Genomic DNA, 25,777 nt, shown 5'->3' with positions numbered 1-25,777 from the left:
CAAGTCAAAGTAGATCTTAGACAACTGATGCCACTGTTCCAGAAGGACAAGGTGCTTAGCATGACAGACATGATGTTCAGGACCAGTTTCAATTTTCAAGCTGATTTAAGGTGTACCCTCTAAACATGCAGCCATGAAGTAACAAAATCTTTAAGGCAACAGAAAATGTAACCAAAAAAACAGGTGGCACGATCCTTCTCTGACAGACTGAAAAAGGCTCAAAGCAATGGCTGGTTTGTAATCACCAAAGGGCAGATGGGTCTCAGCTCAAGACTCTCAAGCTGTATTAATTAGTATCAATTAAGTGAGCAGAACACAGACTTAGAACCCAGGAGTCCTGGTTCCTGCTGCAATATTTAGGCATTTCCCTATTTCAAATTACCTTCTTTATCAGAGCACTGCAGTAAAATTATGGCTTTCTTAATATACTGGGATGCTTTACTGACACTGCTGTCTTCTCCATCAAGGTATGACAGAAAAGAGAAGTTAGATTTTCTGGAAAAGGGTGTTTGGTGATACTGGTACTTTACAATGATGCTGCTTGTAAGAGTATTATTTATATCAGGAATGAACAGCTATGATGAAATAGTTTTTTGTTGCTGTAAAGTTTTCAAGGGGCCATAGAAAGGCCACCGCAGCGTGCCCAGAATCTGTCAAAAGCTCTTTAATAAACTGCAGTAGGCACATGACTAGCTGTGATGTGGTAAATGCACTAACACTAGTGTACAGATCCAGCTTCACAAAAAAGGGCTTTGCCATGGAGCCCGGCTGTTCCCCCAGGGTGGAGAATTTGCAGCATTTTATCTGCACTTCAGTCCCCTCCCTCCTCCTCTCCTTGCAGTTGCTCCTTTTGTTTCACTGTACAGAAGAAACCAGTTTTCCAAAAGGCCCTTCTACCAGACAGCGGCAGCTTTCCAGAAGCCCAGTTGTTAAATACCTCTCACAACAACAAGCAATTCATACATAATGAAGGCACCTTCGGGTAACAGTTGTAGAGGCAAAAACGACAACATTTATTAGAAGCTCTTTCTTTCCCAGAGGATGGTAGGAGAAACTGAGTGAAAAAAAAGGAGAAGGGAGGATGGAAGCAATTCAAGCCTACGGAAACCAAAGCATGTGCTTTAGCAGTAGGAGGGCTGTGACATGTTAACTTTTACTTTCACAGGCAAAAAAGCAAACACCGTGGAGCTTTGCAACCTCTACAAAATTTGCAGGTGCAGGTGCGCAGGCAGTTTTTACCTCCTTCACTGTGTAAGGTCCAGTCCAGGAACACCCATCACAATGAGGGATGGGGAGTAGAGGCACAGCAGCCCTGCACCTGGCTGCAGAGTTTTATGCACCACTACTATTTACCAGGGAAAATCTACATCTGAGACTTTTTCCCCTATATGCTCCACAGATCTTCAAAAGCAGCATGTGGCTTCAGAGTCTCATGGGGACTCGGGTGCTGGAATCATGCAAGCACATGGCCTGGTGTTACTGGCAGTTAACATCACTTTTTATTTTGCATTACGATTTTCTTTTTTGTTGTTGAGAGGCTTTTTTTTTTTTTTCAAGCAAGAAAGGATAAAGAAGAAAAAAATGTGAATTTAAACTGTCAAATATTGTCATGGGAAAAAGGAGCAGGAGCTGTGCTTTTTGTCTAAGTAGACGGATTAAGCAGAATCTCTTTAGCAATAATAGCAACAGCATGTAGGTATTAAGAAAAAAATACCACATGCCTAAGCAGTAGTTATTTTAATATGAGACCTTTTCAAAAGATGAAAACAGTAGACCGCTAAAATGAATTATAATTAACAAGCTACATTTAATACTAAAGAGGGATCTAAAGAACCTAGTCCTAATATTTAATGGCTGGAGGTTTTTTTTTTTTTCTTTCTCTTCATTAAATCAAGACCTTGTTTTTGTGTGTTGGTCTGAAAAAAGCTCTCTCTAACTGCACGTTTTGGAAAATGATTTACAGAGGAAAATACTGCTGGTACTCTTGGGTCAAAGAATAATCTGTTTGTTTCATTGAATTCTTGGTAGTGACAAATTGTCCAATGCCTTTGAGTAATGGAAGCTCCCATTTTTATTATCTAAAGCATTCATTACTCATATATTTAATGTACTGTTGTAATTTTAAAATAATTTGCATAAAATGTTTTTAAAAATTGCTGGCTCAAGTGTCCTGTTAAATTGCGTTGCCTGGTTTTTAATGTATTTAGCAATGACTGTCTAACAAAGATATTCTTTATCAGGAGATAGGGGACAGTGAAATGCTTTTTCGCTATTAAAAATGTGACCTTTCAAATGGTTTCCTCCAATTGCATACAGTCGATCATTCATTACAGCCAAAGTGTGGATTGCTCGCTTTGTGTTCATGTCCTGTTTTCGGGCCCAGACGTCCATCACAGGGTCATAGCAGTACAGCCAGGGGACATATTCTCCATTGTGAACACCTCCTGCAAAGCAAATATACATCTGTTAATTACTGTACATAAAGACACTGCACTGCAGCAGGAATTTAGCTCTACGTTTCTGGTTTTTTTTTGTTGTTGGTAGTTTTGGGTTGGTTTTTTTGTTATTACAGCAGGAATTATAAAAGACACTGGCCTGAAATATATATCTTGCCATTGTGAACAGCTCCTGCATGGGCTGCCAAAGGCTGTGGTAGTGAAGACACGTAACGCCACTCGTTTGTCTCCAGATTGTAGCACTCCACGCTGGACAAATAGCCAGTTTCATTTCTTCCACCAATTACATACAAATTCTTGTCAAGGCGACAGGCGTAGAAACTGGCTCTCCTGGAGGACAGGGCAGAACAAAACAAAACAAGCCAACAACAAACCAATTAGCCACATCAACCATTTTTTTTTCCTCTTCAGCTGACTCCTTGACCTAAGATAGCGGCTCCTTCAAATGCCACTTCAGAGAGAAGTGTCCAGGAGCTTCACAGGCTTACAGCTATCCTAGAGATGGTGGCCGCTTTGCTGATCCAATACATGTCCCACATCACATAAATACTTCATTTCTGGTGTCAAAACAATTAAGTATACATAAACCTGGCAGAAAATCCCCCTTTTAAAAGCTGTTTGTTACTTTTTTAAAGCCGTGAAAGATAAAAAGGTGCTCATTAATGTTTGGGGCATTACCTTGTAAGGATGTAACAACTCAGTAAGACAAAGTGAAAAATGAGGTAGATAATGTAACAATAATAAATTATCTTGACATTCACTTTCTTTATGGTCCTTCAAGGGTCATTGTTCCCAATTTACTAAGAGAACCACATCATCAAAATTTTTCTTCAATTATTTTTTTCTTATTTCTGCAATACTGCAAATAAAACAACTTTCCTTATGCTAGGCACAGTATTAAATTTCTGCCCTTTAACTCCAAGAGTTAAAGAAGTCTGTCTCTATCCAACTAACTCTGAGAAAAGTTTTAGCCATCTGTCCGCTTTCGCATGCAACTCAGGTATGCAGGAGAAGAATTAATTTTTCTGGCCAGGACTGCTAGGCATATATTAGTTCATCTTCCTTGTGCCTCCAAAATTAATGACGGGTCTCTGTAGCTGAAGTAAAAATAGAGCAGTAGATGATCTTGAGAGACCCTGTTTGGTGTAATTCACTTTCAGGGAAAGCTCCCTGGATTATTCAGCAGTAGGAAGGTTTGCTAGGGTAGAGGCCTTTAATTTTAAGCTGCAATGATATGACAAAGAGAATTGCAAAAGAGTACAGCTAGGCTAGGATGAAGACCTGTACAAAATACTGAACAACAGGAACTGTCAGTCCCAAACTTGGTGTTTTCTCCAGGGTGAAACCCGAGTGTTGTGGGAACCCAGAGACATGCAGGCAGGTCAGGCACAGCAAGGTCTAGCTCTGACAGCTCCTGCAAAGCAGGCACACTGGAGCGCGGCTGCAGCTTGCCAAACCCTGCTCCGTGGCTGACACAATGTGCTCCGGTTCCTGCTCAGGCACTCGAATCTGAATTTGGGAGTGGCTGCAGATTACACTGCTGAATCACGGTACATCTTGGGGGCCTGATAGTCACCTGCATCATCAAGGGCTTGATCCTGCAGACTGCTGCAAACATTCAGGATGGTGGTGGTCCACGTACAGAGCGCAACATCCTGCAATGAACAGCTCTGGTACGTCCCAGCTCCTCCCCAGGCCTCCCTATAGCCATCCCATGACCAGGTGAGCTAGCAAAGCCCAGTGTGCCATGCCTCTAACCTGCTATCTAGCCAGGCACATGTTCAGGAGCATTTCCTTCAGCAAAGGCACGAATAAGATCTCTCTCCCTTACCCAGCTGCCTGTTTTCACAGAATTTGTAGTATGCTGGAACATTTTGGAGAAATTTCCCTCTTTGTTAAATGATGCTGAGACTGGCTGGTGGTTTTTAGGTTGGAGGAGAGGTCAGGCAGACATGAAGATACAGCTAAGAAAACAGCAGGGCTGTTAGGCCATTCAGGGAGCAGATGTGATGCAGCGCTGCGGGTTTCTGGCACCACTTTTTGGATCTGGTGCACACTTAATAGGGCTCCTCACCAGCCAGGGTCACCGAGCACCTCCTGTCTACCTCTTTGCTTTCACCTTGCCAGAACGTGGGCAACTTGGACAGTGCAGGACAGCACCCCTTGTTGAGTGGGACCACCACCACAGAGAAAAGGCTACTGAAAAAAAAGATACAAATAGGAGGACAGGAATATTGCTAAGTGCCTTCAGCTCAACTGACGAATTAAATAAGACCATTTAATTTATCTGTCAATGGGCAGATAGCAGCTGATGGCATATATTGCTCTGCATGGTCGGGCAGCAAATTGTGCATCTATGTTTTTAGACTGATTTTCTACAGAAAAAAAGCTTATTTGATTACACTGTACATGTAGCCATGTCTGCCTGAATGTTGTCTCCTCAACAAAAACCTGCTGGCTGATTTCACTCTAATCTGACAGAGGGTATAGGTGTTACAGACCATCAAGTGCCTATATGCTTCCCCAGAGTATGTGACAGGCCAGAGGTGAAGACAGCCCATAGTGGCCCCGAAAGTGGGAAAGGCTGCAGAGGTCACATTCTACTAGACATCAGAGAGCCTGCATGGGCAGGCACATGTTCTCCAACTCCCTTGTGTCCGGCAGCTGCAAGGCTCAAATACACAGAGTGTCTGTCATCAATGCTTAGGCTGCTCATGCATCTGCTCGCCTGTCCTCACACACCTCCTCTGACAAACCCGTTAATGAACTGCTTTCAGCGTGTTTTTTTAGTTCAGGTTTAATAAACAGAGGTAGGTACAACTTGCAGGCATTATTCTCTTAACTAGGATTTCACTGACATTATTCTGTACGTGTACTCCTGGTTTCATCCACACAGTGTCACTATAAGGAGCAAAAATGAAAGTGTCGCATGCTTCACTCTTCTGCTTGGATGTGATATTCACTCCGTAGCTTCTGTCACAAATATTTTAAGCTTTTTGTTTTGTTTTTTTTTTTTTACTTTTCAGTGATACAGTGTGCAAGGGGCATGCTGTTAAATGATGACTTTTTAAACTGCTGTAAAATATGATTCAGATTAAAATATAATACAGCAATCTTTGCATGACAACTTTCCCCACAAAACTGGGAAGACACTATCCATTCTAATCAGATAACTGGAATGCACTTCAGGATCTGAACATGGACAGTAAGAATTATTTTGTGGTTTTCTTCAGGACTTGCAAGTACTTGACATTCACTGGGCTTTGAAATGCTTGTCTTTCACGCTCCTTCACTCAATAATCAATACAACTAACTTCTTCTATGTAAGTATACACACACAAAGGGGAAAATTTTTTTTCTGATTTCCACAGACCATGACTTTATGTCCTGAATCAAGAAATACAACTACCAGTCTCGGGTTTAAAACTATCAGTGCTATTACTGATCATCACAATATCTGGACCTGATTTCAGAGACACTTCTAGAGTGTATATGCTTTGCTTTTTAAAAACTAAGACCATCTTAATAAGGGCTAACATTACTATTATTGAAGTCAAAGACTAAAATAAAATGTGAAATTGCTTTCTCTCTTTTTCTGTGGCTTCCTTTCTCAGTTCACTTGGCCTCAGTGAGGATGCTGACCTGCTTACTTCCACTTGTGCTTCTTCAGGCCTGGTACTATGCCATGTTTTTTGCTGGTCTTTAAACAAAAACTTTTAACTTGGAATGCAAGATGAAATAAGATGTTTTAAATGTTATGTTCCACACACCCTGTACAGCTCTGGGCTCAGATGGGAAGATGCAACAGTACTGACTGAGGTGTCCAGCTGGGGCTCATGCCACAAATTCAGACACGTCTGCTACAAAGACCGCTCCTTCAGTAAGCATGTTAGTCTAACTGAACTGCTCTCCAAAAAGCATCCCGTTGTTACTGCATCATCAGGCAGATGTGTATTTCAAAAGCTCATGAGTCATTTGCTGCTTCTCTAAACAACGCACGTCTGAAAATAGTACATACTTTTCAAAAGCATGTATTTTTGAGATGTTTCAAATGAAAAGAAACCAAAGCTTTGGATTTAAAGAAAACACACTGATGGCTCTGAATTCATAATGGGATTAGACTTTTCTTTGTAACTCATACAGTAAAATCAATTAGATATGGATTTTAGCATACGAGATAAAAGTTTACTCAACAAATATTTCATACAGATTTTCAGCTTGAGAATATGCTGCCTGTGAATGAGACCCACATTTACCTGGCAGTCATTTCAAAGGAGCTATTATAGTCTATCCAGCCAATTATTCTCAGACTAAAAATCCTAAGTACGTTTTGACTCGATGGACCATTATGACTCAGAAAAACCCATTAAACAGTCTGTCTTGTCAATGGTGCCTGCATTATGCCAGCAGAGACAGGGCATGACCCTGTACTCCTGGGGGGGGGGGTGGGTGGGGTGGAAAATAGCCTGTTGACTTTAATGGGAACGTTATCTCACTAAAGGAGCTGGGGAAGGAAAGTGCATAAAAGCTCTATCTTGTATGATCTTCCAAAAACTGGGCCAGATTCTACCTCCAAACATTTTAGAAAGTGATTTGAATATCCCTGTTTTCCAGCAATAGCCCCAATGCTTAGGAGCCTTTAAAGGAAAATAATGGGCAAGCCTGTGAGTTACATATCCTGAACAAAAGAGATGACAATTAATGTCATCAGACCCCTTGCAGAAGGAACTATGTATGAGTGGACCACTACATTTAAACAACACTGTAAGGAGCTGAGATGCTAATACATTACAGTTTATCACCATGCAGCTGCTAAGCAATCGCAATGGGCAGCAGAGTTTCTGACTCCTGGCTGAAGGCGGCAGCTTCCACCGGAATACAAGGCAAGTCACATTCCGCACCTGCGATTATAAACTGATTTTCTAAGCAAAACGCAACTGCCACTGTGGAGGTGGCCAAAGTCCTGCTGCCTGCTCTCCTCAGCCTTCAGCTACCTACTTCTGCCTTCTGAGCTTTGTCAGCCGAATAAACCCAACCGTTCAGCCAGCCGCATGTGCCCCTCGGGAGTTTTGCTTGCAGATACTCAGAGGGCCTAATTAGGACACAGATTAGGCTCCACAGAAGAGCTTCAGGCTCCATACAGACACTAGTCAGCCTCCCGGTTCACTGAGGATGACCTGCACAATCTCACGTGCACCTCCTGGCTTGCCTGCCCCAACACCTGAGCTGACGGTGACTCAGCCCAGGATGCTGAACCAGAGGGGGAGGCATCCCTCTGTTTTAAGGTAAAAACTCAGCTGTGGGGTTATCCCACAGTGCTGGCAGAGGTGAGGGATAAGGCTGGGGGCTGCCAAACCAGGGCCACCTCTTTAGCTAAAGCCTGCTGATGGACTAGTTCTATTAACAACTAAAAAAGAAAAAAGGAACTCTAGTAAAGCATTTTTAAAGTAAAGGATGAAGTTATTAATAAAGCCAGAGACTATAATGAACTATGATGCTCTTTTTTATGGCTAATTTTATCAGTTCACTCAGCTCCAACAGGGAACCTGCTCAGATCTGTTCCACTTGTGCTTTTTCATGCACTGGTACAATGCAGTATTTTTGGGTTACAAGCATTGCACGTGGGGCTGAGTATGGACTTAGGTCAATCGAACTGAATTCTGAACAAAGACCCTTCAAAGACTCTACAGACAGATAATGTACCTCTGGAAATTTGAAAAGACAGCATATTTCCATGCATCTTGTAATATGCACCTTGAATCACAAATTTGCACTGAGTTCAATATATTTATGACTGCCAGACACCTGAACGTTGTGGACAACCAGTGGAAAAAGAGCTATGATACTGACAGCACATGGAATAAGGAAAGCATCTTACGAAGATGCTGTGCGATCTCTTCTACGCTGGACCCATGAGAAGACAGGTGTTGAACTGAAGGATGGACATGGAATATTTTTTCATAAACCACTGTAACTTTGGATCTTCTGCCTTTGAGATTCTTCATATGAAACATGCATCATTCAGTTTAGCTTTGGGGGACACTGTCCCTGCCAGGGTAGGATTTGGGATCCAGAGTGAAGTTTACACTGTTTTTATGGGTCACTGCTCAAGTCCACAGGTACCTCTGCTCTTTCTTACACAGTAAGATTAAAGCGTGTGCTACTCTAATATGCATTAGCTGGCAGCAACTTCACTCAAAGACCAGCTAGGATTAAGAGTCCTCTGACAAGGGGAGACATTCTGGAGACCTCTTCCTGGCTGGCGTGGTGAAACGGGATGGATTCAATGTGTGAAGGTTTCCGTTCCCTGTAAGATATCTGACTATAATTACTGCTTGTTTACTGCAAACTCATCATGACACTTCAGTCAGGGAATGTGACAGGACACTATGGAGGCTTCACAAAAATCCTTCAGACAGTACCCAGGCAACCAGTAATTGCACGAAGTCCATGGTTATTTTGCATGAGTTAGCACTGCAGGATTTGGCATCTGGAGTTATGAATTTGGAAAGTTCAAAAAAATTAGGAGACAAATGGGACACAACTGCATGCTGCAGTTTTATCTCAGCATTTTCAATGCTTCTGTAGGCCTCCTTACTCCCAGAACTAAGCCAAACTTCAGCTGTTCCTAGGATGATAAAACATATATTGAAAAACATGTAGCAGGTTTTACCTCTCTTGCATGGGTGGAAGTTGTATCCAGCTGTTAAACCTGGGATCGTATCGGCTAACAAAGTTTGTGCTGTGTTTCCCTGTAAAGATAGATTATTTTGACACTCAGCTGTTTGTTTCATGTATTTAACATCATGATTGTAATATATATTACATACACTTTGCAAGTTGACAGCTTTTATGAAGGGTTCCCCCTTTTACAACAATGTATGATTACACTATGTGTACAGTAATAATTCAACAAATGGGGCACTGCAAGGTTTGAATTAGCAATTGCTAGCAGTAAAAGCAGATAGAGATTATTCTTTCTCTCTGTAATAAGATCTTGAAAATGTGTATTTAAATTTACTTATAGATGCTGTGGTACTTTCACAGCCACCATAAATCACAGCACTAAACACAATTACTGCCCAAAAGAGGGCATCCCCACAGTATTTTTTGTAAGTAGAGTATTTTGTGTCAGGTAAAAAAAATCAAAGGGAGAACATGTGCTTTTCTTTCTCCTCACATCATCTCTATGTGGAACACTGTAAAAAAACATTGTGCAAATAACCCGGAGCTGCATAAGCCATCAGCATGGGGTATGCAGTGTTTGCACTAGATGGTTTATTCTACCATGTACTTTCAGTGTAAGTTAGAAGAAACTACACATGTGCATCGAAGGGCGAATACACTCTTGGAGTTTTATTCCAAGTGTGTTAGCTAAAATATGAAACATGAGCAACATACACCAGCTAACTAGCTTATCCCTGCTGTCAAGCCCAAGAACTGTATTCATGTCTTCACGATATTAAGATTTCACCTTATTTTCCATGCAGATTGACATCAAAGCAAGAAAACTGAAGCAAGAGAGTGTATGGCAATTTCCTGTAACACCTGAGACTCTAACAGATGAGGATCTCGGAAACAGAAACCTTTGTTTATGTATGTGTGACTAAAAAATTGAATTAGAGGCTTCACAGGCCAGCAGAATAACCCAACTGCATATGTCACAGTTCTATAAATGGTCACTGGGTATTCTACAAGGTGAAAATTTTTGCATCAGACAAGCCTCTGTAGGATTGGCTCGCTTTGCTTGTTTCATTCCACACTTACTTCAGCATGTGTAAACAGACTATCAAGATTGTAAAGAAGAATAATGATACAGCTACAATTTATATTTCTAATAATTTAAGATCATGTTCTACAAGAAAACAGAGAAAGAAACCATGTTGACCACTCTGTCTGGAAGCAAACTCATTCGCTCGCTGTGTTGCAAGTGTGTTCTATATGAGGAGGGTAAAGCAGAAGACTGATGAATAATGCAGCATTTCCCTTCAAATCCAGCGTGGTGCCTAATGAGGACCAAAGCCCTTTATGCTGAGCACCACGCAAAGCCCTTTATGCTGAGCACCACGCAAACACATCTCAAGACATAGGGTGAGATCCCCATACACTAAGGGCAACTGGTCATTTTACTGCTGGGTTTAGTGAAGCGAGGCTTTGCTTTTGGTCCCTTTTCTGAATTCCTTTAGTCTATACAATTTAGAAAAAGAGGCAGTGAGAGCTATAGATTCAATAAACAGTAAAACAGTAACAGCAGGCATCTAACTGGCCCTACATCTCACTGTTTAAGACATTTATTAACCTATTTCTATTCCAAAAAGCAGGATTTCAAAACAATGTAGGAGGTTTTAATGCTGCCATATTCACTACATCTTTCAGTTGCTAGGCATTTCAGTGGTCATATAACAACTTTTTAATTTTTGTCATACAAACCTTTCATTAGGGGACCTTAGCTTCTTAACAGAACATGTGTCATACACATATTCAGCACAAATACCATGTTATGTGGAGGCTTTTATAGTGCATGGTAGAAAGAGAAGGGTTTAGTGAGCCTAGAGTGGGAAAACAGGATACAAATCTGGTCACTTCACAGGAAGGGAGATGAAATCACACCAGAACAGGCACAAAGAAGAGCTACTATGGAGACAGGAGGAACAGAAAGTTTACCTTATGGCAGGAAACAAAGAACTTGGCTTGTTGCACCTGGGAAAACAAAAGCTGAAAGGGGATAGGAGCACTGCCTGTAATACATCAGAAGAACAAATCTCCAGGGGAAAAACTATTAAGCTAAAGGCCAACTTTGGCATGAGAACAAGGTGATTTAGACAGTCAAAGAATACATTTTACTGGAAATTAGCATAAGGTTTCTAGTCATTTGGAGCCATTGGATTCTGTAACAGCTTTCCAACAGGAGTAGTGGGGGCTAAAATTCCAACTGCTTTTTGAATGTAGCTTAGAAAATTTACAAAATGGGAAAACATGATGCCTGTGATGGCAGAAAAAGGACCTGATGACCTGCTTAAGCTGCCTGGTGTAACTGGTTTGACTCCAGTTTAATTTTGGACTCCAGTTTGAAGGAGAATAGTTTATTATTTTGCCTTGTTCATCAGTCAGGTTACATGTTAGGAAACACCTGTCAGAACATAGGAACTGTGACAAGTGATCAGAAATCAGGATTTGCAAATCAGGACGATGGGACAAAAGGAGGCAGATGCTGCTCTCTGCTCTCTACAGGAATGTCTCTGCAGCCATGCTGACAGGTGAAGGGCTCTGAAGGTTAAGAAGGCTGGTCTTAAATCCATGCCTGTGTTCTTCAACCTGCTCTCATCAGCATTTACTCATGCAGGGATCCCTTGTGACTGGAAAGGCATAGCTACAGAAGGATGTAAAGAAGTGAGAAAAAATGTGTCCCGTGCACCCTAAGTTGTTAGGAAGTCACAGGGGCAGCATGGAGGGGGCATGGGCGCCCCTCAGGGTCCACCCAGCTTCTCAAGAATCCGCCAGTCTGATGGCTAAAGAAATGTGTCGTGCTCCTTCCATGGCCCCCATCTCAAGGGTAATTCTTTCCACTGGAAAAACACCTGGCACATTCTCACTCAAATCAAAAGCCTTGTAATTCTCTGGCAAGACAGTCCCAGCTAGGTCTGTCTGAAGCCCCTCCTGTCTATGAGAACAGCAGACAACGGCCTTTACATAAATTCAAGCAGGTACATGTGAGCAGCTCTCATGTAGCTGCACATTTAGAGATCAGTTCCAAGAAAGAACTAGCCCAGCAATAGCACTGGGTGTAGTTTATGATTTCAGGTCTGCTTTTTGTGACAAGTAAGATCCATTTCTCTCGCAGTAAATTTGTAAAGAGATCAGTATCAGCAATGCTCCTACCTCTTTTATTCCTACTATCTTCTCTACAGAAAAATTGCCACCCTAGTATGCACATAACAAGGAAGATGTCAGATGTCTTCAGCAACATCTTCAGCTCAGGAGTTGATCTAGGTGACCTCAGACCTAGGCACCATCCACCTGCCATATAGTTGTGCTCAACTCCTGTCGCATATGCAGTGTATGTGCCCCTTCTAACATCTCTGCATGAGGTAACGTCTCACCTTGAGACCCAGTTTCCACATCTCTACGTTATGGGTAATCATACTTCTTTTATCCTTCATGTGACATGTCCATTTAACTACAAACTGTCTAAAACAAAGTCTGCCTCTTATTATACATATGCCTACCACCAAGCACAAGGGGCCCTCCGTTGTTAGATGTGGCTGATGGTCCTAATAATAATAGTCAATAATGACACCACACTACCTCCTGTTTAATATAAAGGAGATTCAACAACAGAAGTAAGGGGCTCTTCCCCCAAGACATTTAGTGATATTTTTAAGTACACCGGAAATATGCTTATAGGGTGGACTGGATTGTTTGTCTCAGGTTTTAGGAAGTGAACAGATGTAACAATTTTCTATAATTTGGTTTAGTGCAGATGCTGAAATGGGGCATTCACAATAAAATATATGCAGTATATGTAATTTCAGCTGGATCCTCTGGTGTTTTAAAGTAAAAATGTGTACCTGCAAGCTGTTTTATGGTTTCTCAGTCATAATTATCTCTGTTACACAGACTGCTACAACTACAACTCTTTCTTTGTGTGCAAGCTTTTTAACAATGTCTTGACAATTTTGTGAATTTTGCAAGGCATGGTATTCTCCTTTTGCTTTGCTCAGAAGCCTGTTAAATTGTTTAATTTCTCTTTGCGGTAAATTTATGAAGTAATCAAATCAAAGAAGGTAGCAGCAGATAATCTGTATGAGAAGCTCTTGCACAAGACTAAAAAAAGGACCAGTTTAAGAATCTCAGAGACTAGATAATTAAAACATTAACAACTTTAGCTGCGAGTATCTTGTTTGACAATAGAAAAGAAGCATTCATCTACTGCAATTGCATTATTATATTATGACTGGAAGGAGACTGGAAATGAAGGTTAAAATTCTTAACAGCTGCTGCCTGGTGCATGCACTTGAAAGAGTCTTTTCTGCTGCCTGTGGCATTTCTCAGGGGATGTGGGAGCTGATGAATGACGGAAGTGCTAATGCTAAAGTACCAGATATTTATTACACCAATATCTAAAAGTAGCCTTTGCTAGCTTCAACAATTAGGCTGAGGGTCCTCAAAATCCCTAGCTAATGACTACATCAGCTGACCTGATGGATGGACACAGACACAGGAAGGCAGATGCTGCTTGTGTCTCTTAATAGTCTATACATACCATTAGGGTTCCATTGGTCTTCTCCTCCCAGCACGAACAAGAAGTTTTCCACTTCCACGACACAGTGATGGGCACTGTTATATGGCATAACTGTAAGTAAAGCAAGAATTCTTTGTCAGCTCAGAGCACTGATTCCATCAAATACTTCCAAAGGTACAAAATACAACATTGAGATTACATCTGTATAAAATAATAGGGGAATGCATCACCCCAAGCATGTATGTCCACTGACTTAGCAGCAGAAAAAGCCACTAATCAGTAATCTTACACTATTCAATCTTGCAAATTATGAAGGAAAAAAGCTGGAATTCTCTCTGGACCTTCAGCGCCCCCTCCCCCCCAGCCCAAGTGCCATATATGCTGCTCTAAAACCAACTTGTAAAAAGGGGAAGTTGCCTGATATTTCCCTGAAAATAAGCAGATGCTAAGAATCCTGGTATGCTAGGAAACATTAAAAAAACCTCAGCCCAGCTTTGTTCTGCTGGTAATGTTTCCACAAGAAGAGTCAGTATGTTCAGTAGCTTTCTATTACACAGCAATGAACAAGCTGCATTTCCATACAGTTTTAAGTTTTTAAATTAAGGTCCTGCTGATTTAATGCCTTTTCCAAATGTATACGCTTAATTTCCTGTACAATGTCATTAGCAGCACAATCACACATTTTCTATTCATCTAATCAGGAAGCCCTTTGTTAACAAAGATCAAAACTGTGGCATTAGGTTTGCAATATCCCTTTTTTTTGGAGGCGTCGCAATTACTATGGACCAACTACAGTTGCAATAATCTATTTTTTAAATTTACCTTTTCCACTGCAAATGCTAAGACACAAAAATAAGGACTTATATATACATAACATGCCTATATTATTGCAGTGTGCCATACAGCACTATTGTGATAGGTAAATGTTAACTTACATAGCATTAGTTATCGTACCACATAGAGTAGTTTTGGCCCAATGACACCAGTAGGAAAAATGATGTCCTTGTTCAGCTCATCATATGGGCACCTTAAATCTAGGTGAGGACAAATGGGGAGGTGATGTGCATGTACAGGCAGGGAACTTATTGCTTGACACGGATCAACAGAGCACTTAGGAAACCAGTGCAGTGGGAAATCAATATGACTCAGGGCCAGCTCTTACTTTGTGCTCTTTTGCCAATGCCAAAAAAAAAAAAAAAAAAAAAAAGCAGCCTATCTCACACTTGGATTATTTTGGGTGATATATCTCTCATTTCATTTGTTTTATTATCTTTTATTTTTCTCAGAATGCAGTTGTGCAGTATAGCATATGCAAATAATAATAAGAAGAAATATGCACAGCTTTGTTATTTAGGACACATTTTCTTAAAGATCAAGTGGGCTCATTTAAGCTTCTCACTAAAGTTTTTGCCAAGGCAATGATGAATAAGTAAGGTATGTTTTTAGTTTCTAGTAAAGGTTGAATATCATTTCCATAGTCTGTGGTCTTACAAGTCATGTAGAGTGAAGCAGTTCTTAAATTGAGCAGCCAAGTACAGTGAAAGTTCATTAATTAAAGTTATTTGCTACTAGTATACTTTAGATAACTGAGAAGTAATCCTATACCAGGCACTGCATAAGATTTTATACTACCTAGATATTCCTACACTGGGATGAGATAATGAAAAAGATTTTTGTTATCTTCTTAGCCCCCATATCATATTTATCTCATTCTTTAACTCAAGACATTTTCCTATTTTAAAATCTTCTTTCTCATAACGCCAGCACCTTCCTTGATTTTGTGGATGCTTGTACTACATAATGAATTTGGATCTCCCATGGGAAATTTTCTTAGATGCTTTTTGGGACCCCTCCTCTCAAGAAGAAACTCCTCAGGATCATTCTGGAGGGGCTTCAATCCTTACCTAATCCAATGCTCTGTGTTAGGGTTCCATATTAGGTCCAAGCCAGTGGTTGTACCCTCAACCAGGCTCTTCTGTTGGTCAGTCGGAGGAGATCTAGTGTTTACCAAAACAAATGGCTGCAGACAGCACACATGCTTATTTTTCACATTGTTTCTATTTTTGCAAAGGCTGTTGTTTATTTATCCTCCATATTGACACAAACAGGGCCAGTAGAGGAAGAAATTATATTTTAAGCTTTTCTGCTGTTCCTATGCATATAAACTATGCAATAAGACTACCACACTTACGATGGTAATTAAACCTTGAAAACTAAGGCCTTAATCCTGGCTCCTACTTAACTTGATGGCAACATTCCCACTGATATGGGACTGGGCCCAAATGACCCAAACTACCACCAGTAACCCACAGGAAAGCTAAAGGGAAGCTTGCCTTGGAAAGGAGGCTGGGTTTGGGGCTTAAGAAGGAAAGGTGATTGCAATAAAACACTGCAAACCATTACTATAATCTTTGTTTCTCACAGAGCTTTGGGGAAAACTCTGTTCTTGGTCTCATGAATCTGCCCAGGGGGCTGGAGGGGGCTGGACAAAACAGGGAGGGTGCAGCAACACTGTGGACATCTAGTAAGAAGGGACTTTTGGCATCAAAATTGTGAAACAGCCAGCATCACAGTCAATCTTGCTGACTGTTTTTAGGGTCCCTCAGAATCATGAGTTATACACAGAGATCAAAACAACAGGAATGAACAGGTTTTGGTTTTTTTACCACCATAAAATGCCCCTTAAAAGCATCAGAAAACATGATGTGAACTGTAATTCCTTTCAAACACACAACTATATAGGACCTAACTTTTCGTAGATACAGTCAAAATTACACGGCAACGAGCATGCTAAATTTAGCCTCTAGTAGGAACAATCTTCTCAAACTCACTGGGCCTGTCAGGGTGTAACAGGAAGAATTTGGCCCATCACACAGTCTGGCCAGGCTGCTGCTTCCATTAATTTTATACGAGCCTTTGTCTGCTGTTTTGCTTTAATAATGTGAAAATCCCATCTTCTCTTTTTCGATTTCAACTCAGTGGAACACATGCCTGCCCCGCAAAAAGGGTATTTGAAGAGAAGTTTGTACGCCACGCTCAAACACAGCCCGGTGTGAGTTTTTAGCGTGTCAGTCAGTGAGTTAGAGGGAAAGGGTAAGGAGAAGCTAATCAGGATGAAATGAGATTAAAGGCTGTCTAATTTTACAGCAACTGTGATCCATCAGCCACTGTGAAAGTGACAGTGGAAATGAATGATGGAGACAGACAGGTGGGGCTGTACATTTCACTGATTTATCCTCAAATGCACTGGGCCTTATTTTATTGAGTGAACATGACCGCATTTATCATGACTGTCATCTAAACCCACTTCCCTCCATTTAAAAAGGTCACTTTACTAGGAGGGAGTAGGATAGAGGCACTTTCAAAACAGATTTAAAATTTAATAACACATGTTTATAAAACCCTGTGCAAGAATTCTCAACTTTATTAAAGATCAATTTAAAAGGAAGGAGAAAAGATTATTAAAAAGAGAAGATGAAAAAAAGCCATGGTCATCTGAGAAACACGCTTAGCTACCAAGGTGATAGGTGCCAGAGAATTACGTGAGACAGACAGATATAAATAGATTAGCTGGAGTGGGCAGAAACCACCTCTTCTGGGCCCCTGCCCCTCACACACACTTCGCAAAGCTCGGGAGGCCCGCAGTTAACAAACCTGTGCTTCCCTGGACCAAGAGCACAAACGAATCCAAGCAGCCCTACAGAAGGCAACCACCCCACCAGCCCCCTTCCCATGCCATTTATGCATGATTGGCGGCAGACCCTCAGTAAGGTGGGAGGCAATTTCTCAGGTACAGATACGTAACATGCAGAGCTTTCTAGGTGAAAACTGAATGGGTGATTTATTCTTGAGAATGATCTGGAAAGCAGTGGAGTCCAAGACTGCAGCGGTGTTTGCTACGAAATACTTCACTACACAAAATCAGTGACATTGTGCAGGAGGTGACACTCATGGACATTCTTCAGATGCAGACGCGGGTGGAAGACACAGCAGCACTCTGCACATCACCATACCTGCTGCAGGCAAAAACTCCTCTCATATGCCAAACCTTACTTGCTGAAAGGCACCTGATAATGTTCTGGGACCTACTTGCAAAAACAGAGCCTATGGCTTATAGCCAAATGCTCATGAAACCAAACACTCACAACCATAACACCTATGAGGTCAGCTAGATGCAATGATACTCCAAAGGCACCTCTAACTTTTGTATGGGGGTGACAGCGACACACCTCACTCACCTAACACATTAATGTGTGCTGTTTATTTTGCTTAGTTTCTGCCAACAACTGTGCATTTAGGAAACAGCATCTGGTTGTTCTCCATACATTAATCAAGGGGTCATCATTTCCTCATTCTTCTTACACCTTCCCCTGTCTATCGCCACTTCAACAGTAACTAGCAGGAAAGAAAGAGGAACAGGAATGGAATTTCTCAGGACAGGAGGAGGGATGAGTTCTGGTCCCAGGAGATCTGAAAGCTGATACAGCCCATAGCCATTCCCCTGCTCTGCTAAAAACTCCTTTCACAAACGGCATTTGATTCTTCTATTCAAAATTTAAAAAAACCATGTAAAACCCTCATAGATTTTTCACTGCCCTGAACCGTTCAGCTGCTTGGGATACAGGAGGTACTGTGAGGAAAGCCAAGAAATCTCTTCCTCAGCTACTGCACAGCTTGAGCATAGCCCCTTCAAAACTCAGTACACACCAAGAAGTCAAGCTTATCATCTCTAATGACCTGTGCAGATGACGCAAGAGAAGAGTGTGTTTCCAGAACCAGGACGTCATTATCAGAGGACATATGGAGTCAATAACGACCTTCCACAATATTAACAGCCTAACCTGTTGGCTACATAATATTCAACTGCTGCTACTTGAAAACTGGTTATTTCCAGAGCTCTCCAGAGGGCAGAGTAATATGAGAAGATGTCTCTTTCCATACAGAAAGCACCTACAAACTCACTTTAGGAGACTCTGATTTTGCTCATGGCAGAGATACAATACTAATTTCTTTCCCAGCCCCCTCTGCAAAAGGCTGGGCAGACCACAGCTGGTCCAATTATTTCTTGAGTATCAGATACTATTCACCTTTCTTTGGTTCATACATCATGTTCAGGAAGGCTATGCATTTATTACTGAACGCTACTTGTTATTTCTCACCCAGGAGGTTATATAAATAAACACTAGGATTCCTCTGTGAATTGTTCACTTAGATTGTTTGTTATTTAATAACCGTGGGGAAAGACTGACCACAGTTTAAGTACGGAATTCTAGCCTCAGTGAACATGGTGGGAGTTTTGCCATTGACTTCAAAGGCATCAGGTTTTCACCCACTGGTATTTTCTGCTCAAAAGGTAATGAAACAAAGTTAAAAAAGGAGACATCAACAGGAGATGGTAAATACCTCTATTAACATTCCTGAGGCCAAACTGTACCCTGTCAACCTCAAATTCAAGCAAATACATGTGTAGTACTTTTTCTAGCAACACACCAATGCCAATCTTGAGTCTGAGCTCAGCTCAGTGGAGGAAGCCTGGAACAATCCAACAGCAGTCACCATAAGCAGAAAATCCTAAGATAAAGCACTGTGCCTCAAAGTCACCTTTGAGAGCAAATAATTGTTATAGCTCTGGTCCAGCTGCACCACAGAGAACTCCATCAGCTCAGCCAGAAACTTCACAACCTCTTCATCCCCCTGCCAGTTTTGTGGCAACTCCATTCAATCCATCACAGGTAGGACGGGCACAGGATATCTGAGTTCATCTAGGACACAGTCACTACTTCACCTGAGGCTGCAGGTAAGCAAAAGCAAAATGCCACCCCAAACGTATCCTCTGGTCAAGATAACATAAGCACCAAGAAAGAGGTGAGATGAAAGTCCTTGGAATCATTCGTAACACAGTGAATGACATTTCATAAAATTATTTCAAATTAATGAAGACATTTCACATTATGAAGATATTCCTTATTAATGAAAATATTATTTTTTTAATTCAAATGTCAGGAGTTACTCTTTTGATACATTCTCTGGAATAACACCAGCCAGGCTTTTTCAGCAGGATCATCAGTTTAATTGTTTTAATGGGCTACATTTTTCATATGTGAGCATCTAACATAAGACACTTAAATTCATGCTGACACACCACATCAGGCAAACATCAGGAATATCTGGCATGCTCAGCTCCCCCCTGAATTAAATTGTTTTGAAGTTACTTGGATGCAAGTTCTGAGTACAGACCTGCCTGCTTCTACGGGTGAAATTCACCCTTATGGCAGATCGTTCTATTGGTTTTCAGGCAACACATACATTTGGCTGCTTGCAAGAACAAATTTTACCCATATATTTTCAAAGCTGCAAGCACCTATTTGGATTTCATTTGAACAATAAAATAAAGCTGCCTACTCAGATCAACAGTGTCTAAATAAAGTAGGAAAATACTGCACTCTCACCTTAAAAGGTGATGTTCTTTTACCAAAATCCTGGCACAATCCTCCCCATGCAGTGTATAGCAAAGTGACGCACACCCTGCTGTGCTCCCCCTGCCACTTTCCCTATGGAAATGACTGTGTGCGGCTGAACGGCCCATATAGCAACTGAGAAGCACATGTAACAATACACCAAATGTCTTGGCATGACGCGGAGCAGGGGGATGTAATGCACGATCTTGTGGGAAGGTTCAAAGCGATAATTCATATTGTTCTGTTACCCCCTACTTACCTGACAACCTGCTGAAGGCTGCCCCCAGCCACCCAGATGCCCCACTGACTCCCACAGACCATTTATCAGGAGACACTTACTGTCCACCATCGTGAGTTATGCATTGTTACCTCAATGATGGTTGCTCCCCAGTAGAATGTGCTGTGTACCTACTCAGGCCTGGATTTATGATCTCTAAAGTAGAACCCAACATATATTACTGGGGAATGACATCTCATCACATCTAACAGTCTCATGATGAAACATTCATGTGTGACATTTCGCACAACAAAATCTCCTCATGGGGGAAGTGATGAGTAGTCCCCGATGGGAGAAAATCACAGCAGAGTTGCCAGAAAGCTCCAGAAAGAAATACTGTTTTGTCCCACTGGAGGCTTTCAGATCCTCCAAGATGTCAACACAAGGACATGCATTCCCTTTTCTAACAGTGCCACAGGACAGAAGACCCCGACCAGGAGGGGTTTGTTAACACCCAACTGCTTGTGACCAGTTGTGTCCATTTGTGGCTCAATTTCTACCTGACCTTGAGATGCATGCATTTTCCTGGTCTTCTCTGAAGGTAACCTTCCAAGCTCAGGACAACCACAACCACTCCTTCCATTTTCCTGGCTGGATTCTGTTGGTGTTGCTCAGGGACCCATGTTTTTAAAAGAATTCGTCACATGCAGCAAGATCTTACTTGGCCCCCACTACCCCAAAAGTTGAATCTTTCACTATTTTCTCTCCTGGTCTCAGTACTTCCTATCCTGCTCTCCACTCTAAAACAATGTATTATTTTAGAGCCACCAAAAGTTTCTTTTCCCCCACTAAGTCTTGAAGTTATTCCAGGAGAAGAAGAAAAACATGATTTTCCATTTCCAAAACTCTACATGGAGGAGGAATGTGCCCATATTTCACCATATTAAAACAGCTGTTTCAATACACTTAAGTTCACTCATAATAGATAAATTGAAACCTTCACTGCTATGGATTTTAGGATTTTCCCTTTTAAATACTTCAGTATTCACAAACGAAAGATTTTGTATATAAGAGCATCCAGCACATACCTAAAACACTAGATATAAAGCAGAAGAGGGTAGAAGGTTCTGCCCAATGCTTACCACCAGGAAACAAGCTCAAAAAATGTTTCATTTCCCAGAAGGTATATACCTTGTACAGGTATCTGAAGAAGAGTCTGAAACTCTAATATGCCTAACTTCCAGCATGCCCAGGCACAGCATGCAGAAGCAGAAATGTCCATGTAGCATTATGTTAATGTACCTGAGCTGCCTAAAGGAAGCTCAGGAGTCCCTGCCAGTGACCACCAAGGTGGCTCTGAGTGAATTGTTAATGGACAGGCCACTGACAACGTACTGCCAGGGTGCTGAGGACACCAACAGGACCCAACGGCCCTGACTGGCCTGAAGTCTCCGCCAACACCACTCGCCCACAGGCACAGGAGCCCCATTTCAGCTCAAGCCTAGGTACCCAGACCTGGCCTGGAGGGACTCCACGTAGGTACGCTGTAGCGCGTCTCAAGTCCTGTCTTTGGGCTCATCTCCTGGATGGACTCTGGATGCATGTTGACGTCTGCTCTCATGGAGCCACCAGCCCCACCACGCCCTGATACACACCCGTAAGTAGGAATGTTGCTGTCTGAGTGAGGACTGCAGCCCAGACTGTACCCCCGTTCTGCACATCCCCACCAGCACCCTGCGCAAAAAAGGCACTTGAAGATGTCCTAGCAGAGCTTAACGTTCTCATCACCACCACCGTGATCACTGCAAGTACCAGGAGAAGACTGTCCTACTGTTGACACTTTTTCCATGACAGACAGAATTAAACACAATTTATAGTATTTGTTTTGTTCAGGATGGACAATAAGACCCCGTTCTAAAATGTACTAACCACTAGGTAGACAAATACAGAGGGAAACACAGGAATCAATCCACGTAAATTAGGTAATACCAAAGACTGGTTTCTCCAACAGAAACCAGGCAGCAATGCAGCTTTCCTAGACTTCTCCTCACAGGTGGGCTCCCAAGGAAGGGAAAAATGGCAGGCCCACAGAACATTTTCAAATTCAGGGAAGGAAATATGACCTGGGCAGCAAGACCACATACCTAGGTAAAATTGACACAGATCACTCACTTTGTAAATCTATACTCTCAGAAGATGAAATGAGAATGTATATCTGAAAAAAAAATATCCATTAATAGATTTGGATTAAATTTATGTTAATTTTCTTCTGTTTTCTATAATAACACAACTGCTCACTATTTTCAGAAAAACTGTTATGAAAAATGTGTTGTGATGCTTAATCACAACAATGAGAAAAAATCATTCTATATAAGCACTCATATCAGAAATTTTTTTCTCTCTCCTCAAAAACTTTTTGGGGATTTAGAAAGCATCCAGTCAGAAAACAGAAGCAAAACTATGTTTCTCAAAACTGAATACCAAGCTGAGTATCACAGCACAAGCAGCTGCTACTTAAATCAAGTGGTGTCAAAACTCATGGGCTAAACCATGTTCACACAGAATCACAAATAATTCACAAATCACACACTAGTGCGTGGTCATGGACTGCTGACAAACAGGATAAAAGGTCAGGTTAATTTAAATCACTGGCCATGCTGGGACTGCAGGATTTGACACGTACACTAGAGTAAATTAAAGTTGTTGGGATCAATCCCAAATACTTAAAATATACTTAACTAAGTATCCTCGTTTGGCTTATATTTTTGTTGAAGAAGTTAATTTTGCAAACAGTAGCGTTCACAAAAGTATCATTTTCAGTTAGGTAGGTGGAGGGAAGCGAGGACCAAGACACAGGGACTCTATGAACAAAACTGGGACTCACTGTGCTAGTAACCGTGGCTTGGACCAGGTTCTGGTGGAGACTGAATTCAATACGGGAATGAAACTGAAACAAACATACAGAGATGAGTTGGATCAGGTCAGGTCAGAGGGGGCAAGGCAGAAAGAACCAGGACTTGAGGAAGAGAGAGCAAAATCTGCAAGCACAATAGCACATACTGATCCACAGCCCCAAGTCCTGCACTCCTCACACTCTGCTGTCAGCACATCTGGGTGGAAATTCGGGCTGTTTACACCCCCTGGTTCCCAGGACACACAGCCTCCACTGCCACCAGCAACCACCTGAATTCAAAAGGCAGGGATGTGTATGGCAGACCTACAAAGCCAGCCTACATGACGCACCGTTTCTCAGCATACCTTGAAAGGTATGCTGAGGAGATGTGGGGCATTCAGAACTTATGGACTGCCATGACGAGAGACTGCAGTGCACGTCTCCTCTGGCACCTCGCTGTTTATGTTGGTATGGCCCTTAACACAGTACCTGTGATACTTCCCAACTGCTGAAGGTTCAGTCCGTGAACTGAAGGTTCAGTCCCATGAACAGCAGAGGCCTGGCCTGCAGAAGTGGCCACTGCAAGAAACATTTCTGCCCTTTCTTGTCCCAGGTCCCATCACTCCCTGTGATGGCTGATGGACACATGTAGCCAAGCAATAAACAGGCGAGAAACCACACTATTTTTTTAAGGCGCATTGAATTTAACCAGATCTGTTCCCCACTAAGCTTCCCTGCCTCGCCTCACAAATGGGAATGAGCAGAAAAGCCAGGCCATGAGAAGAAGGGAAGGACTGATGTATCAGCAGCAGCACCAGCTGGCATCAGCTTCTCGTGACTGTGAAACTACAACCTCTGCACACGATACCAAAACATTCAAATGGGTCTAACCCAGTGTTGCTGTGGCCCTGTTCCTCTCACAGCCCGTGCAATCCAGGCCCCTCTTCATGCTACCACAGTCTGTCCTCAGCACCCCTCAGTGAGCCCTTTCAAAGCAATAATCTGGTGGAAAAATAACCCAGAAAACGAGTACATTTTCATTTTGGTTTAATGCCCTGAGCAGGCTCACCCAGAAGTCAAACAAGTTCCAGGGCTGCCGTGAAGGAGGAGACAAGACCATGAGATGTGGTTTGGGTAGAAAGGAACTTGAAACAACAGCAACAGCTTCACCTACCTTACAGCCACAACCCCTGCACAGGGGATGAAGCCACCCTATGAGTAAAGCAGGTAACAGTGAACGAGACATCTGACTGTGAGAGGTTGCTCTACCTCTGGAAGGCGTGTAGGGAGAGTCTGGGGGCTGCAGGAGCAGATGGGATTCCTCACAGTTAAGGCAGCTGTGCCCTGAGGTGGAGGATGGAATCCTGTCCCTGCCTTTGCTGCATGATGTTGCTGTGGTGCTAGACAAGTCTCTTAAGCTAATTTTTTCCACAGCTACCCACTTCCCCTGTTCTGAGAACACTAATTACGTGTGCTTCATTTTCAGAGAGCCTGATCTGATCCCTGTGTCTGATACGCAGCAGCGCCCCATGTTCACTGCTGTAACTGAAGTAGGTGCGAGAAGCAGTCTGGAAAGCACAGTCTGAGGGGCCTTGAAACGGGTACCCCAAAATAAAGGATACCTTTGACTTTAACCTCACTGCACTTCTGTTCCTCACCTGCAAAACGGAAACAATGACAGCCTATGCTCCACACAAAGAGGATGGTGCAAAAATACCACAACGGATGCCAGTGAAGCAGTTGTCCCCTGTTGTTGTGAAGCCTGTGAAGGGAACCTTGTGGAAAACTTCTGTCTTCAGAAGATTTCAATAATGTGTGACAGACAGGATCTACTCGCTGAACAACAGAAGACATACTGCAAGCAGAAATTCAGCACGGTCCCTTCTGTGCACTGACATGTGACAAAGAATAGTGTGTGGTATCATTAGAGATTGCATCGTAATGCTTATGCAAACAGAGGCCAAATCAAGGTTGCAGAAGCAGCTTAATTCTCGTACTTCCTAACTCTGGAGGGCTTGGTATTGCTGTCTGTCTAACGCTCTTCTCAAGCCTGGTGCAAGCCCCTTGGGGGTGATCCACCCCAGGTCTGACAGGCAGCTAACGCCTGCCTACCCTGCAGCTGCTTCAGCATCCCTGAATCACCCAGGTAGGTGCTGTGGAGTCCGAAAGCCCACGGCAGGAGTTGCAGGAGCCCTCCTCCTCCTCCTCCTCCTCCTCCTCCTCCTCCTCCTGCCGCATTTCCTTCTCGCCGGCAGTTCGAGGCTGAGCCACTAGATGGGGTGCGGTGTGCTCGGCTCCCCCCTCCCCGGTAGAGGCATTTCAATCATCTTTTGGCTTCGGGTTTTGCAGCCAACCAAAAAACAAAAGAGGTGAAACGCAGCACAAAAAAAGACATAGCCAGCTTCCTCCCAAGCAGTTAACTTCTGCTTGTTCCTCGTGTTCGGCGTGAAAGGGAAGAAATCAAATGGAGTACGCAAACCCCAGCAAATGCTCGGTGCATCAATCCTGGCA

General features: G+C 42.4%; 1 protein-coding gene across 1 annotated transcript in view; it reads right to left on the bottom strand.

The window, feature by feature from the left end:
* KLHL14 (kelch like family member 14) overlaps positions 1–25,777 on the bottom strand; it is a 65,236-nt gene that overhangs the window by 3,796 nt on the left and 35,663 nt on the right. Inside the window, exons 4-7 of the mRNA XM_005241403.3 lie at positions 13,720–13,809; positions 9,130–9,208; positions 2,596–2,786; positions 2,286–2,444 (exon numbers count right to left, since the gene is read on the bottom strand). Coding sequence (XP_005241460.2) covers positions 2,286–2,444; positions 2,596–2,786; positions 9,130–9,208; positions 13,720–13,809 — 519 coding nt within the window. The remainder of the gene's footprint in view (positions 1–2,285; positions 2,445–2,595; positions 2,787–9,129; positions 9,209–13,719; positions 13,810–25,777) is intronic.

Source organism: Falco peregrinus, chromosome 3 (genome assembly GCF_023634155.1).
Source record: "Falco peregrinus isolate bFalPer1 chromosome 3, bFalPer1.pri, whole genome shotgun sequence".
NCBI lineage: Eukaryota > Metazoa > Chordata > Aves > Falconiformes > Falconidae > Falco > Falco peregrinus.
The sequence above is the reverse complement of the archived record's forward strand: the minus strand, read 5'-3'. Positions and strand labels throughout refer to the sequence as shown.